The sequence below is a fragment of the Pyrgilauda ruficollis genome, unplaced genomic scaffold (genome assembly GCF_017590135.1).
Source record: "Pyrgilauda ruficollis isolate IOZ18807 unplaced genomic scaffold, ASM1759013v1 scaffold7, whole genome shotgun sequence".
In the NCBI taxonomy this organism is placed as follows: domain Eukaryota; kingdom Metazoa; phylum Chordata; class Aves; order Passeriformes; family Passeridae; genus Pyrgilauda; species Pyrgilauda ruficollis.
In genome coordinates this window covers 6,448,158-6,464,263 of record NW_024528821.1, presented here as the reverse complement: position 1 = coordinate 6,464,263, position 16,106 = coordinate 6,448,158, and the positions used below count along the sequence as shown (strand labels likewise).

At 44.1% G+C, this 16,106-nt stretch overlaps 1 protein-coding gene across 1 annotated transcript; it reads right to left on the bottom strand.

Moving 5' to 3' along the window:
• Positions 1 to 572: 572 nt before the first annotated feature.
• Positions 573 to 14,956, bottom strand: SLC6A14 (solute carrier family 6 member 14). The gene is made up of 16 exons (XM_041485335.1): positions 14,942 to 14,956; positions 14,516 to 14,735; positions 13,990 to 14,054; positions 13,744 to 13,906; positions 11,855 to 11,986; positions 10,235 to 10,396; positions 8,778 to 8,913; positions 7,831 to 7,963; positions 5,873 to 6,013; positions 4,688 to 4,916; positions 4,479 to 4,604; positions 4,262 to 4,380; positions 2,985 to 3,084; positions 2,481 to 2,590; positions 1,325 to 1,492; positions 573 to 722 (listed from the first exon to the last, which is right to left on the bottom strand). The coding sequence occupies exons 1-16, from the start codon at positions 14,954 to 14,956 to the stop codon at positions 573 to 575; spliced, it is 2,169 nt and encodes a 722-aa protein (XP_041341269.1).
• Positions 14,957 to 16,106: the final 1,150 nt, after the last annotated feature.

The window sequence follows — 16,106 nt, the reverse complement described above, 5'->3', positions numbered from 1 at the left end:
AACATCAAATCCTGAGCAGCCTCCCAGCACACTGAGCAAGGCTTAGACAGAGAAGAATTACTCATGTTCCCTGAGCTCCAGTGCCAGGCAGCAGCACACCCATTCCCCTCTGCTGACTGCACACCCCTGGGGTGGCAGAGCACAGCAGAAGGCAGCAACTGCACCTCAGAGCACACACACACACACACACACAGAGCACGTTTGGGCTCCAGCTGGGAGCACCAGAATGTCTTTACTGTCCCCCACACCCATATCTGCAGTCCAGCTGGATACCAGCTGGATGGGGGGGAAGCATGCCCAGCCCAGCAGCCTGGGGAGCCTGCAATGTATTATCCTGCCCTTTCAACCCACATATCTGGGGAGATCTCAGTGCCTTATTGATGTGTTCCTCCCCAAAGACTAAAGCACTAAAAATAAATAATATGACTCGCTTTCATTTGGGGGCTGGATTTTAAAGGGGCAGGGCTGTTGATTTGCCTTTTTTTTTTTTTTTTTTTTTCCTAGTACCTTTCCAATATTAAAAAACAAAACCCACTGATATATACTAAAAAACAGTCATCCAAACAGCCGTCTCAATATCGCTTGTATATGATGGCAGACACAGTGGGAATCTCGTGCTCCTTTGTCGTCTTGGGATCCACGATGTGGCTGTATCGCTCTCCCCGGTGACGCTCCAGGTAGGGGCCCCAGTTTGCTGCAGGCTGGCAGCAGCTGACAATGCGCTGCAAAGCAAAACCAAGAGGCATTGAATGTCTTACTTTAGTCCAGGCTACTTTGAAAATTCAGTAAAATTATAGCTGTAGACATGCACTGCAACTCAACAAATGGCAAATCACCAAAGTTGTTTAGAATCGTTCCAAGTATCTTTGGGGTCGGTGGGTTCTGGATGCTGAAGTCAAAGAACAGGGAAAGCTGTGACCAACACAACCGTTTGGGGAAACTCACCAAGAGCAGAATATCTCAGATCTGTCACTTGTTTCTGTGAGGAATGGGAGGGAAAACTCCAGAAAATTATATGGGGATAGAAAGCAATAGAAATTCTTCAGAGAATTTAAAGGAGCTGGAATAGCAGCAGAACTGATGAAAAAATCTCTCTTGAATGGTGTGTATGGATTCCCAGAGAGTTAGACTTTGTCTTCTTATCAGAACATGGTAGAGTAGATGCACCTTTGATGGACTACCAGAGATAATGCTTTGGTCTAAAAATCCGTTTGAAAACCATGTCAAAGTAGTAGATGGATTGGAGAAGAAAGCACAAGTGGTCCTGATAATAACAAATAAATTCAGATTTGAGGCTATGACAGTGGGGTTTTTTTGCCCTTACCTGAACAAGGTTTCCTTCAGCTTTAAGTATTTTTACAATAGCAACAATGGGAATCCAGATGACACAGAAGATGATCATGCACCAGCCAACAGCACTTCCCCAGGTTGGGTATAACACTGAGCCATAAGTGGGGTTTGAAAATGTGATCAAAGACCAGATCAAAATAGCCTAGAAAAAATGGCAAAAACAATAAGAGAAAAGCAGGTTTCCAGCAACATTGAATTTGCACTGCTTCCAAGTTGGTTCAATAAAAAGAAGGGCTGTCTACATGTTCTGCATGGTTCCATTTTGTTGTCTGAGTGTGAAAACAGTTGTGCAGGATTTGGTTTTCAGTCATCACCAAGCAGCAAGACTGAAGGCCAGGACTGAATAATGACACCAGATGCACTAACTACATTTGTGTTTACACATAACTTGATCTCTGCGTTCTCTTTAAATCTTATGTTGGATAATATATATGTTGCTGGCTGAGCCCAGTACCCTTCTCTACATGTTTTATGTGTTCCTGTGTTCCATTATTTACAGGAATACAGGAAAGAATCTAAGATTAGAAATTGGAAAATATTACTTCAGAAATTGGATAGTTTTAAGCAGCATTTTCTAAACTATAGTCTGGACAGATTACAGGTAATGTGCTGGCCAGAGTGACTGGCCACTGCTCCTGGATTGGGGATGTTAATAAATTCTGTCATAGTAACATAATCCAACCGTCTACACTCACAATTGGAAGTACAGGAGTAACAAAAACCAGACATGCAACAGGACATTAAAAGATCTCAGTTAGACAGGAGAGCAGCAGAACATCTGACCCAAAAATGAGATTTCCCTCAAAAGATTTTCAAACCAATCTCAGTCTAAAATTAAGATAAACCAGCTGCCAAGGCAGAGGATCTAGTTGCCCTGTGTTAGTCCTTGGGAGTGTAGACCCAGCTCTTAGTAACTGATCTCAAGCTCCAGCCTCTTCTGGCGAGGATCAAAGGAGGAGGGAGTGTATCAGAAAGCAGAGACAGCCCACAGTTCACTTCACTGGCACAGCTATGCCCCATCTTTATACACAGAGCCTGGGCAGTCAGCCCTGACTCTTCACAAAGAAACCTCTTCAATATTAAGTTACTAAGCTCTGTCACACTGACACAATCCAGTCATGTGCACGCACCATTAACAGCACAGGAGTGATGAAAAACCAGCACATTTTCCACCACAGCCAGAATAAACTGCTCTTCTTTCCAATCATCATTTCAATGTCTTCAATGAATCTTTTTCCTCCTGTTGGAAGAAAATCATGGAACTCATTGTAAAGCAGGTACCTCCCTTGCAGGTGGGGTTACTCAGAAGTGATCAAAGAAAAGCAGTTATCAAGGACAGTTTCTCCAGTTCTGCATTAAAGTTTTTTTTAAATTATATTACTATTCAGACGGTTAACTTATAAATTCTTTATTGCAATAATTAGTATTGTATATCCTTGGCACTGCTCAAGGCCAGGCTGGATGGGGCTTTGAGAAACCCGGTCTATTGGAAGGTGTCCCTGCCCACAACAGGGAGTTGGAACAGGATGATCTTTCAAGTCCCTTCCACCCCAAAACCATACTGTGACTCTGTGATATACACTGTTCCTGGGAATGCTTAGTTTAATTATGTATTTTCAATGCAAATAATTTACCGTAAATGTAGACAATGCCTACTATCTCCAGGACAGCTGAAATAAGGATTCCCCATCCAGCACAGAAGTGATCTATTAGGTTAACCCAGTAAATTCCTGCCTGCAGAATAAACATTAGAGGTTAAAATTTGAGTAGTAACATACAAATAAGATGCATTTGTTCAAGACAATTTAACTAATCATGACTCTGAGTTTTTAAGTTCACAGCTCTCCAGGTCAAGTACAGATTTGTGAATATTATTTTCTTTAAATCCTCAATGTAAAGTTGAAAAGCACATCTAACAAAATGCTATAGATGCTAAAACAAAGATCTATGTATATGCAGAGCATATATAAACAGCTGAGAGCAAGATTTAAATGTGGAGCTTACAGGAATAAAGCTGGGACTGAAGTTTTTATACTGAACTACAGCAACATCTATACCAGTTATCAGTTCTGGGAGGCTTCTATCCTCCTACATGCATGACTTCTCCATGGGGTTAACCACAGCTTTAGACACCAGTATGCAACAGCAGGATCCCAGAGCAGGAAACAATCTTTGAGCCATTCCCCACTCTTGTGTACTAAGTCCTTTGCAAGCTTCCCCACCACCCTGTTTCATGACTTACGTACTTTGCTTGACCATACAAATGTCTACTCACCACAATTACTTCCTTCACATTCTCAGTCTAATTACACACATAAATCTGCATTTCTAGATGGAGTAATTGCAGTGAACCTTTATACCCTTAAAAGCAATTGCCTCAAGAAATTTTATGCAGTATACTTAAAATTCCTTTTCTGTATATCTATTTATATAAATATACACATGCAGGAGAAGTAACCATGCAATCTACAAATGCTCATGAGCTAATGGGTTTTTATTACATGGATAGGCCATTCCTCAATTCCTGTCCTGTTTGGTAGTGAGTTCTGAACAAGAAGATCCCATCAGCATTTATTAGCAGCACCATTGTGCTGTGGATATGTTGTATGCGTGTACTTGTGATTACACAAATAAATTCCTGAACTGAGGAACGATAAATCAGGCTGATCATTCACAGGCTGTATAAAGGCTTTCTATTTAAAAGCATGTCTCAGTTCAATAATCACAGAAAACCTTAGGTTCTTCAAGCTTTCCCTGGGAATTGCTTGTTTGTGTGTTCAGGCACACTGTCAAAATTCAAGGGTCTCTAAGATTTATCCACAAAGACAGGAACAGTTGGAAAGGGTATTTTGATTTGAGTTCATCACCTGCAACATAACTAAACTCACTGCCAAGAACCTCAATTTCTTACCTGAGTAACACAGATAAGCCCAAGAAAAAAGAATGCTGCACACAGACCCAGGGTTACAGGTACTCTTAATTTTTTCATCACTCTGGGATTTATATCTTGAATGGTGGTTGTAAGTGTTTCTGCAAAGGAAGAAGTAGGGAGTTTGAGCAGCAAAATTAAGAAAGGCAATGGTCATTTGAAAAGCCATAAAAACCCTGTTGCTTAAAACCCCACTTACCTATGGTGGCAAACTGGGAGTCAAGGCCCAAAAGCACAAGCATGAAGAAAAACAAGAAGGACCACAGAGGAGAAGCTGGTAGCTGGGAGAGAGCCTCTGGGTAAGCTACAAAGGCCAGTTCAAACCCTGGAAGGTAGTGGAGAGAAGGATGTTATTGTCATGCCTTGACAATGCAAGTCCCAGTACCAACAGTGTGACCATCAGCCTACCTGAGTCCACCACCTCTGAGACAGGCCTCTGAGACACAAATGCCATATGTCCCAGGATGGAGAATATTGCAAACCCAGCAAATACACTGGTGGCACAGTTGGTCACACAAACTAGAATGGCATCTGAGTAGCAGTTGTTGTGGAACTTGTTGTATGAAGACAAAGCAACAAGCCCGCCCCACGCCACGGACAGGGAGTAAAATATCTGAGTGGCTGCATCTTTCCAAACCTACCAAAACAAAAAAAGGACATGAAAAGTACTGTATTACTTATAGTATTTATCATAAACATTTAAGTCTGTCCTCCATTGAAGCTCAAGGGTATTTTTTTTTCATTCAGCCTGTATATATAATTCTATTTCATATGAATTTTAGGGAGGATAGAATATAGATAGCATGCTGGTGACCTTGCAGTCTCAATCACAAACAGCATCTCTATGATGTCTAAAGGTCACACCCCAAGCATGTTGCCAAATACTTAAATCTTATTGGGCTAACCCTGAAGAAAAGATTAGATTTGTTCACATAGGTGAATTGCTGAGGTATGAATCTTGGCACAGATACAACAAATAAGGACAACCAGGACTGGCTGCAGGAGTGAGAATTCCATGTACCCTCCCACTTGTGTGACCCAAACAAACCACTCCTGCCTCTGATGTAGCCCCTCAGCTAGTGCCAAGCACTCATATAAGTACCACAAATAAATATCACACTTAATGATTGCCTTTGATAAAACTGCAATAATATTGGCATAAGCCAGAACAAAGAAAGTTCTGGCTTTCTTTGCATGAGGTGCCCTTCCTGGTCCACCTAATTACCCAAGGTAACTTCCCAGGCAAGGCAGGGCCTGAATTTCAAACTCAGGGATCCCTTCAGCCTTATTATAAAGTCCCTTAAATTATCAGCAGGAACTTTCTCAGCCGAACTTGCTAAGATTAAACTCCAGCATGATCCCCAAGAACTGTTTAGAAGCAATAGCACAGTTCCATCACTGGTGTGGCAGGGAGGGGGGAGGAGGTGACTGTCTTTCAATTTGAGAGTAGCTGGAATAGGGGCTTGGACTTTTTACACAACCAGCTGCTGGTACAAAATACAGGGCAGGACCTGAAACACCTGACTGGGTAAAAGAAGAAAGCCACATAACCAGGAATGTATGTCACATTTCTGGGGCTGAATTTCCTCTCACCTCTGCCTCCATCAGCTTGGTGATGTTGGACTGTCTCCCAATGTAGTACTCAATGCCATCCAAAGCACCTTCCAGGGTGGCCCCTCGCACCAACAGGATGAGCAGGATGACATATGGGAAGAGCGCAGTAAAGTAGACAACCTGCAGAAAGATGGGCAGGAACACACGTTAGATGTGAGGGGATCCACAGACCTCGATGCAGGAAGACTGGACAGGCTTTAGCTAAGGTCTGCTGGTACAAAAGAAAAACAGGCGACCAGAGAACTGAACACATGACAACCACCAAACCATCTGGCTTAGCCGGTTCTGGAGCTGCATTCCAACAGAAGCAGAAGGCCCAAGCCACATATCCACATTTCAGATAGCACTTGATCAGTTTCAGAAATGGGGTTTTCTGGCATGATTTACTGCTGTAGCAAGGTCTGAACTCAACTACCCCAGATGTCTCTTGCTAGGTAGTGCTTCTAGCAAGTGCAAACTGAAAGCCAGGAAAAACTAGGTGACCAGGGGGGAATTATCTCCTGATGAGCTCCCTGCTACTCTCCCCTACCACCCCTCAAAAAAAAAAAAAGCCAAAACAATTTTTTTTTTAAAAAAAAAGTCACTGTTCTGGAAGTTTTCTTTACAGGAGCAAGGACTTTTAGGTTCTCTCAGACACAGTTCTACTCTGTTGTACTAGCACAAAGGGACCAAGGCCAGCAGTACAATTATTGTTATACAGGCTATGTTAAACAATACTCTGGTTTCTTGAGTCTTAGTTTCAGTGTTATTCAGACAGGTAATTGACCCAGAACTGCTGGCTCCACCAAGCCAGAGCATTGCACCATTGTGTGGTGAGTCTGACATTTCCGAAGACCTCCTTCATGCTTGCCTAGAATGGACAATTCTCTCTGCCTTTCATCTGTCTTGTTCCTGCCCAGCTAGATTCTTCCAAGTCTCACCTTGCTCTCCAAAGACAATTGCCTTTGTGCCAGAAAAAAACTGACAATGGAAAGAGTCAACTGCCAGGAACCCAAAGAACATGAGATTCAGAGGAGCCATGCAGCCAAATAACTGAGGCTGGGAAAGCACAGACACTCCACACCAAAGCACTGAAACAAGGGCAGAAAGCTCCAAATAGAAAGCAAAACAGGAGGAGACATCACACTGAGCAGAGGAAAGGAGGCAGCAAGGAGCCAAAGAAAGGCACAATGACAGAAGGAAAAGGGGGGGAAAAAATCTGTGCAGAGAAGGTGAACAAAAGAGCAAAGGCAACTGAGGCTGAAGATGTAAATGATGGAGACGCAACATGAAGGTGAGAAAACAATATGAGGAGGAAGCAACAAAACCACAAAGAGTCTCAGGTGAGGAAGAATGAAATTCAGCCTAGCCCAAGAAAAACTCCAGAAAACCATGCTGAAGGTTGTGGAAATGGGAGCTCAGCAGAGACAGATTCTGAAAACAAGCATCTAAGTACCTTGTCCCTACAAATAACTTCAACTCTTGGGAACAAACAACATTTCACAATCTGGAAGGAGCCTGCACACACACACACCTGTTCACAGCACCTGACCTGTATGGTCCAACCATCTCAACCAGACTGGAAGTACAAAATAATCACCGGGTGTTCCCAGGGCGTGTGCCCATGTGTGCCATCACATGCACGCTTCCATCACACAGCCCAGGCAATGGCTAAAACTCTGCTGGAATCACTGGCATGACAGCAAGATCCCAAAATACAGGGCAGCCTAGTGGAGTTGAGGCCCAGGTGTTTAGTAATGGCTGTGTCATCAGCACCTTGCTCATATTTTATGTAACAGTTATGAAGCAGAGTAGCAGGAGGGAAGCCAAATGCTGAGCCCGGCAGAGGGGGGTGTGTTAGGACTGCATCCTGCCTTGTGCTAAACTTCCCTGGGTCCAACTGACATTGGGAGGGCAGAATCAGGCCAAAAGTCATCTCCTTGCTCTTCCTGACATACCTTTCCAGAAGATTTGATTCCTTTAAACAGGGCAGCTCCAACAATCATCCAGGACAGGAGGAGGCAGAGAGCCAGGTACCAGACGATCTTGCCGGTCTCGTCCAGCCCACTCGAGCGCTGCAGAGTCACTTTGCTGAAAGCACATGATGCTCATGTGAGGAGAGGATGGCAGCAACACACACACCTCCTCTTCAGCTGCTTCTCCTGTCTGCCCCATAGATCCTGAAATCCTGCCTCATAGATTCCTTCTGCCCCACAGATGCTGCCCTATAGATCCCTTGTGCCCCCCATAGATCCTGAAATCCTGCCTCATAGATTCCTTCTGCCCTATAGATCCCACCCTATAGATCCCCTGTGCCCCCAGGAAAAAGTGAGCTGCTGTGTGAAGCTATATTTAGCTGCATTTTTCCCTTCTTTTTGAAGCCTACCAGCTCTCATCTCTCCACACATCTCCTGTAAGGCCCACCTAAGATGTTCTGTGTTAATCATGAAATTCTGACAGGAAGAGAAGAGCCCAAAAGAATCAGTTTCCAGGAACCCAGGGAACACGAGGCAAATTGAGAATGTGGGGCAATAAAGAAATGGCAATTTTGCAACAGGCCAGATTCAGAATAAGGTGAATATATTTTACACAGCAGCTCCTGAGAAAAATAAAAGTATATGCTGCATGTAAAGATGCCAAATAGTGCCTATCAGAGAAGAGGACTTCTTTAAATTGGAGCATTTTTCAATTGGTTAAAGGTTGACTCACTTGCTTTTCTTTCTATACATAATTTTTCTTAAAAAGGCCAAACTTATCAATTAAATTTTAAGTCCTCTCTCTAGTGACTTGCATACCTTGACTAGATTTTTTCTGGACTGCAAGATAATACAAAAATAAAAGGTACATCCAAAACCACAATGCATAAAAAGTTATTTTTAGTAATTTCTTTAAAGTATTTACTTACTTCCAGTATTGCTCACTGGGAAATTGCACTGGTTTGTAGTTTATGGTGCCATTTATACACGTGAGATTGTTGCCCGCGATGAATGAGTAGTTTGCACGAATTATTTCCCCATTCAAGGTTGTGTTGCAGTCATTTACTGAAATCAAGAAAAAGGAATCATTAACACTGGAATGACTACTATAAAAAAAAAATCAGACTGATACAGCAAATTTGTTTCCTAAGCAATTACAGCTTCAGTTTGCCTGCTAACAGTGTTTGGAAACAAACCTGAAATGTCACTTGCAGCTGTGACTTTGCTACTTGACTGTAAATCAAAACAGCAAGAATCTGGTGTGCTCACCACATTTTACTTATCCTCAAGAATACTTATAAAAATCAAAACTGAGCATAGTTAAAATTGTAGCCTTGGTTACTCTATGAAAACCTTTGTGTCCCAAACCAAGGTGACAAATGGATCTTCTGGTATCTGATATTCGTCTTAGTGTGGCAGAGGGCTTATTAGAGCACTTTAAATATTTTCCTTGGAGCAGAGTTGGACAAATGGAAACTGGGGTTGGGAATTTTTTGCCAGAACATACAATAAAAAGCACTTTATCAGCATATATATCAGCATTTACTGGAAATTCTTGTTGAAGCCTATTTCAGGACAGCTTCTTCCATTCAGTTTTGTGTTCACCCAAAACTTACAAATTAGGTGCTGAAATCTTTTGTTTTGCCAATAAATAATCATCAACTTTTTGTTACATAAGACCTCTTAGAAGATATTTTCAGATATATGGTTGAGATATATTTACATTAATGCTGTAAACAATGCAATGCATCCTCATCTTGTCCTTGTTATTTTAATAATCACTGGTTACCGGGCAAGACATTTCCAGGTGCTAACTGGTAATTACCTTACCAACTTCACCTTTTGCCTTAAATTGGTCTGATACAGAAACTGGCTGTGTTTGGGCCTGACATCTGCTTGTGAAACACAAGAACAATGGTGTGCAGATATGTTCTAAAGAGTTAATGAACTGCGAAACCAGCGCCTCAGTGGTGATCAGGATTACCATAGCCACAGGGGAGGCAAGGGGTAATGAAAAGACCTCGATAAAAACTACTGCAGCAGTTTGTCTCATGGAAGGAAGGTACTTTTTTTTGCCACAAAGCCTGATGAAATGGGAATGCAGTATTTCCAGGGATTGGAAATGTATACACTAGAAAAAAGCTGAGGTTTAAAAGGGGAAAAAAAAGGATCCAACAAGGTGATTTCTGCCCAGTTCTCTGTAGATTTCCCAAGCATCCAGAACTGGTGGCAAAGTGGATAAGCATCACTCCTCTGTGTTCAGATGCAAAATTCCAGGAAGGACTTTTGAAGCCACGGCTAGCTGTCTTGTTCCCATACTTTCACCCAGAAAACAGTCCAATTACCAAAACCAATAATATTAAACTCTGTCTGGTAAGTATGGTACCTATTTGTGTCTTGCTGCATAATTCATCTGCCCAGGAGAAGCAGTCTGACCATGGCAGCACTTTTTGAAATGAGGCAAATAAGTAGTAGAGTGCATAAGCAATGATAACGTTGTAGTAAATAGTCACAAATGTTGAGATGACGACCATTGTGATGCCCACTCCTAGGAAAGAGAAACACACAATATCTTAACCACCCCAAACTCGGGTTACAAACACCACACCACCCCCCCCCAAAAACAAACAGCCTTCACATGACTTTTAAAAGGCTACTTGGGAAGAAGTTGAAGTTGGTTTTTGTTTGGTTTTAAAATATTTTTTAACAGCGGACAAACAGTGAAATTTTAAACCCATTAAATGATGGATATGATCCAAACTGACCATCTCAAACATTGTTTTGAAACAGAGTTTGAATCAGGCCCACAGAAAAATTGGACTATTTACAAAGTCTAAAGGAGAAATTCAGTATTTTGTTCTCTCCCCAGTCAGAGGGAAACTTAATAAAATAAACTGTACTAAGACTGCCCAAGCCATTTTAAAGATTCCACTGTAATGAATGCTTTAAACAACAGTAAATATTGTCAGTATTACTGTTCTCCCCCTTGTTAAAATGAGTTTGTTCTGTGAGTTTGGGAAAGCCGGACAAACTGCACCAATCATCTTAAACTATATATAAGTTTGTCTTCGCAGACACATTAAAGATGTGCTGTGTTTAAAACCTTTTGCTTTAGGACAGACACACTGCTTTCATGAAAGTTTCTTGTGCTGCAGAACAGAGACTGGCAAAAAGAGTAAATGTTGGGGCAACCAGTTTCTGTAGGTGACAAGCAAATTCTTGTTGCATCAGAAGGAAACTTCCTCGTTCCTATGTTAACTCCTCTGGTAGATTAAGACAAACAAAACCATTGCATAGTCCCTTACACCCATGGTACAGGACCAGGATGGACAGGCGTGGGTAAAGCACATGGTTAATTGTTTCCAAACAAATCTCCCTGTGAGAGAGTTTGAAATACAAGCCCTCACCGAGACAAACTACCACTACAGCATGCAACGATTTCTCTGATCTCAAGAGGCACCGCACTTTACAAAGCCAGAGTCTAGGCTGTTTTATCACCCCTGCAGATGACTCCCAAGGCAGGTGCTGGGTGATTGTACTGCACAGAACACCCAGACCTGTGTGCCTGTGCCCACACTAGCAGCCAAATACAGAATTAACCCATTCAACACACAATTGCCTTGCAAGCTACACTGGACGTGAAGCATAAAGAAATGGTGATAAAGTCAACTTCTGAAATTTATTTTCAATCAAATCAAATTTTCATATCAAGGGATATTTGCTTCTGCCTGGACAGCTGGAGTGAGGGTGATGTGCTGCTGAGCACTGAAAGAATCACTGATAAAACCTTTCATAACCAAGAACCTTTTTGGGGAAATCTTTACTCAACATCTGTTTATTAGCTGAATAATGAGGAAGTATATACCTGGGTACATAACACTGACCCTGTAACATTGGGAATAGTTTCAACACGGATATCAGTGGCCCAGAATTAGTAACTTCATGAAGAAATGATTAATTCACAACAGTTTATTACTGGAATAAAAGCAAAGATAAGAAAACCAACCTTGAAACAATGGTAGCATTCTCCAGACGGAAACTGGCCCTAGACTGGCAAACTGCCCAAGGGAACATTCCATGAAAAATAAGGGCAAGCCAGCTAACGCCAACATGAGGGTGTAGGGGATTAGAAAAGCACCTGAGAGAAGGAGATAAAAAATGGGGTGAAAAGCACAATCACACACACAAAGAAAACAATGCATCTTTTAGCATTCACCACAGTTTTATCATATTTTATACTCCTCCTTTCTCCCCTGCTCCCCACTGTAGGGTTTGTTTTTTTTTTTAAATAGAGAGATTTGTTTCTAAGTCCTGTTTTCTATAAGACTAAATAGTACCTGCAATGAATGTCAGAACTGCTGATTTAAAAAGAATGGCTTCTCTTATAGAAAGTAAATTAATTCTATAAAAAACTATTGAAGATGTGCTCTAATACAAGTAGGAACACTGCTTAGCTGTAGGCACCACCAGTCTTGTCCACTTTCTATTTAATCTTCCAACTTTTAATTTAAAGAGGAACAGAACCATTCCTGTGTGTGCTCAGCTGTGTTTTGCAACTGCCCTGTTAAGCAGCTACTGGACATCAAAGCATGAAGATTATTTTCTATGGTTGGCTGAGTCCTGTGTCAAACAACGTCTCAGGATGGCTCTCGTTCAAGTCCATTTAAAAGTGCATGTTAACCTGATATCAGTGAGCACCTTGTTCTGCGAAAGGGACTGGCACTTCTTTGTGTGTGCACAGAAGACAGGGAAAGCGAGAGCACAAGTTTCATAAACACAACACGATATCCCTGCAGGAATCTGTCCTCATCACTCTCAGTGAATTTAAAGCAATCAAGGACCCAGTTCTGCAAGGAACTGCAAATACCTGATGTAATTTCAGGAAGTAAATTATCCCAGAGAATTAATTGGATTACTCCTGTGTTTCAAAACAAGGATGTAACAGTTGTCTTTATCAATCACGGCAAGGGCCGCAGAAAAGGATGCAAACAACAGCACAAATATGCCTTAAATGCAAAGTCTTTGCTGCAGCAGATAAAAGATCTAGTTCAAGGGCTGATGTCACAACTTATTTTGTTTTCACAATTTTCTTCAACAAAACTCCAGGTAATGCAAACCAGCCCAGCTCACTCCAATAAAAATTCTGTACTGGGAATGCCTCCTTATGTTCCATGTGCATCTGTGTGGGCTGTACTGCATTTACAGCCCAGAATTTTACTTCAACAACTTAGGCAGAGCAAATAGGTACCTATAAGTAAGTTCTCTGCAGTTACTATTTACGGACTCTAATTACCAGTGGTAGCCTGGCAAGTAGATAAAGCTCTGGAATACAAGCCAAGGAAACCAGTGCCTCTGCTTGGCTTTGTCACTAGTTCATTGTGTAAGCAGGTAGAGGCTCTTTCTGTCTCACACTTCCCAAGTGTTTGATCTGGGTAATTATTGAGCTAATTATTCCAGCTTACATTGTTTGCATGGAAAAACAAAGGTGCAGAGGGGATTCAATTGTTCTCTATAAACATATCAGGTATGGTATATAACATAAACTTACCAGGAGGTAAGCACTGGGGAGGGAGAGCAGCTATTTAGACAAGTAAAGGATATTGGCACACGGACAAAAAGGTACATGTTGGTTATGAGTAACTCAGAAGATGGAATTCTCAGGTAGAAATTTGCAACTCAAACTAAATACTATTTCCCTTCTCAGCTGGTACCCAAAAAGCAGGTGCCTCTTACTGCCCTTTCCCATGAGCAGGCTCTATCCCAGTTCCCAGGGTGACGCTCACATCCAGCTTTGACAGAACGTGCCCAACCTCAGACCAGCCCTTGGAGCTTGCTCTCCTCTCTCCTGGGGAGAGCAAGGTGTGCCCACCCGACCCTGCCATTCAGCACAGGTACCTCCTCCATTCTGGTAGGTGAGGTAGGGAAAGCGCCAGACGTTGCCCAGGCCCACGGCATAGCCCACCAAGGACAGCAGGTAGTCGCCCTTGTTTGACCAGTTGCCACGCTCCAAGTTCTCATCGCTCTCGTGGGCATCTTTTTCATTTCCAAAACTGAAGTCCTTTGAAGAGAAGAGGGAAGGCTTGTGATACCCACCAGGCAAGAAGGGCAATCATATCATCATTTCTCTGTCCAGAGACGCACCTTGGTGTGGCTGATCACCCAGACAGGATGGGCACAGCTAGTTGCGCTGCCAGTCCAGCTGATCCCTGGCAGGACAGCACAGACCTGTGAGAGAGGGTCCCACCAGAGAACCCAAACACCTCCACAGCTTTGCCTTACTCCCGCCTTACTCCTGCCTTACCCTGTGCTATCAGCTCCAGGAGACTCCCCTATTCTGGCCCTGCACATGCCCAGATGCCCCCATACTTGTTCAGATATTCACATACCTGTATGCCCACTTTAAAAAAACACCTGTCCTAGTGCCTTACGCATATGCCGAGGCGCTCATCCTACTTTACCTTCCACTACCTGTTTGGATCTCACCCGCCCAGACAACTTCATACCTGCCCACAGCTGCCGACGTACCTGCAGCCTGCTCGCCCGAGTGCCGCTACGCCCACCTGGGCCCCTCCACAACCCACCTGCTCAGCTGCACCCACACTTGCCTACATCCTCGCGCACCCCACCTGCCCGGGAGCCTCCGGCCAGCCTCCCCCCGCCGCCTCACCTTCTTCTTCCCGCAGGACAGAAAGCCGGGCAGGCTGAGCATCCCCATCCCTGCCGCCGCAGCCGCTGCGCTCTGCCCGCGCCGCCCGCCGCCCGCCGCTTTCCTGGGCTGCCCCACGGCCCGGGCGGGGCCGCCTCCCGCCCCCGGGGCAGCCCCTCGCAGCCCGTGCCCGCTTCCCCGCCGCACCCCGCCCGCTGGCCCTCCTCCGGCCCCGCGCCCACTTCCTCGGGAACACCCACCTGCCTGACACCTTGCACGGTCACCTGCCCACTTCCCCTCCTAAATGCTGCCTGCCCTCCACACGCCCTCGCTCCTCGCCTTGCCCCGACCCACTTCCCCTGCCACGAACCTGCCTGGGCTCGCTCCCCCAGTCAGGGCTCTTCAGCTCTCGTTGCACCCCTGCCTGGCCGCCTCTCTGTCACCCACCTTCACTTCTAGCATGTCCCCCCCACTCCTTCCCCTCTCCCTCCTCGTCCAGTACCTACCCACAAACTCTTCTCTTTGTCTTCTAGCTCCGAGCCGCCAGTTCCCCATCCAACACTGACCCTCACCTGAGCAGCTCAACCCCGCTGCTCGCTGTGCCTCCCCTCGGAGGCACTGCCTGACCTCTGCTCCCTGCCCCGGAGACCCTGCTCCACCCCTGCCTGTGCCACAAGGGAGTCAAACACCATGGAAATTTCAGCTTCTGAGCACACCTTTCAGGTACAGGCACAGAAAGGGCAGGTCATAAAAGTTAAATCATCTCCAGAGGAGGAATTTGAGCAGAAAGACTTAAGGATTTTTCTAAAGCACTCCCCCAGTTCAACCACCAAGGTGGCTGTGACATTTCACCCTTTATGGGAAGGGATGTCACAGTGACCTCCCCCAGGCATTCCATAACACGAGGACGCTGCTCAAAGCACACTCCGTGTACAGACATAAGGACACGCAGATTGTCTGGTTGCTTAATTGCTCTCCCCTATTTATAAATGGTCTTTTCCACGGGTCTTTCAGATCCACACCTTGACAAATACCTTTTCTGTCCAAATTAGTGGGACTTTTTGTTTAGCAAAGTGCTACCCAGCGTGTCTCAATCTAAACACAACTAAGAGGTACACCAGGACTGAGGACTGTGTGGGACAGCATCTGAAAGGTGGGAAAGTAAAATAAGATTGTATTTTATCACCCTGTGCAGCAGACTCTCAAGGAGAGTTATATTTTAGATATGGAAAGATGCCAGAATACTCTTCTCTTTGGAACAAAAAGCAAGTACAGCTGCAGTGTCCTGATAGGACACAGGTTTTGGGAGAAAATAATAAAATAAAAATTAAAGAAAACACTCCTTTACAGGCTCTCTGCAGCAAGCAGTGGAGAAGTTAGTATCTCCAGAGAGGATACTGGAGATATCCTCTGAGAGGAGCCTGAAGCAGGGCTGCATTTCTCCTGTTAGCTCTGCAGCTGAACAGCACAGCAGCTGCACTTGCATTCACCAGGGGCTGAGTCCATCGGGATCCCTGAAGGCTGGTTCCTCACAGCTGGAACAGCCACGCACCAACCAAGCACCATGCCAGCCAGTCACCCCTGGAATGTCTCAGCTATGAATACAGAATTA

Excerpts from the sequence above, each read along its gene's own strand:
- SLC6A14 (XM_041485335.1), bottom strand. Across the intron at positions 4,605-4,687 it reads CTCAGAGGTGGTGGACTCAG|GGTTTGAACTGGCCTTTGTA; the intron begins GTAGGCTGATGG and ends ACTACCTTCCAG. Across the intron at positions 4,381-4,478 it reads CTCCCAGTTTGCCACCATAG|AAACACTTACAACCACCATT; the intron begins GTAAGTGGGGTT and ends CTTCCTTTGCAG.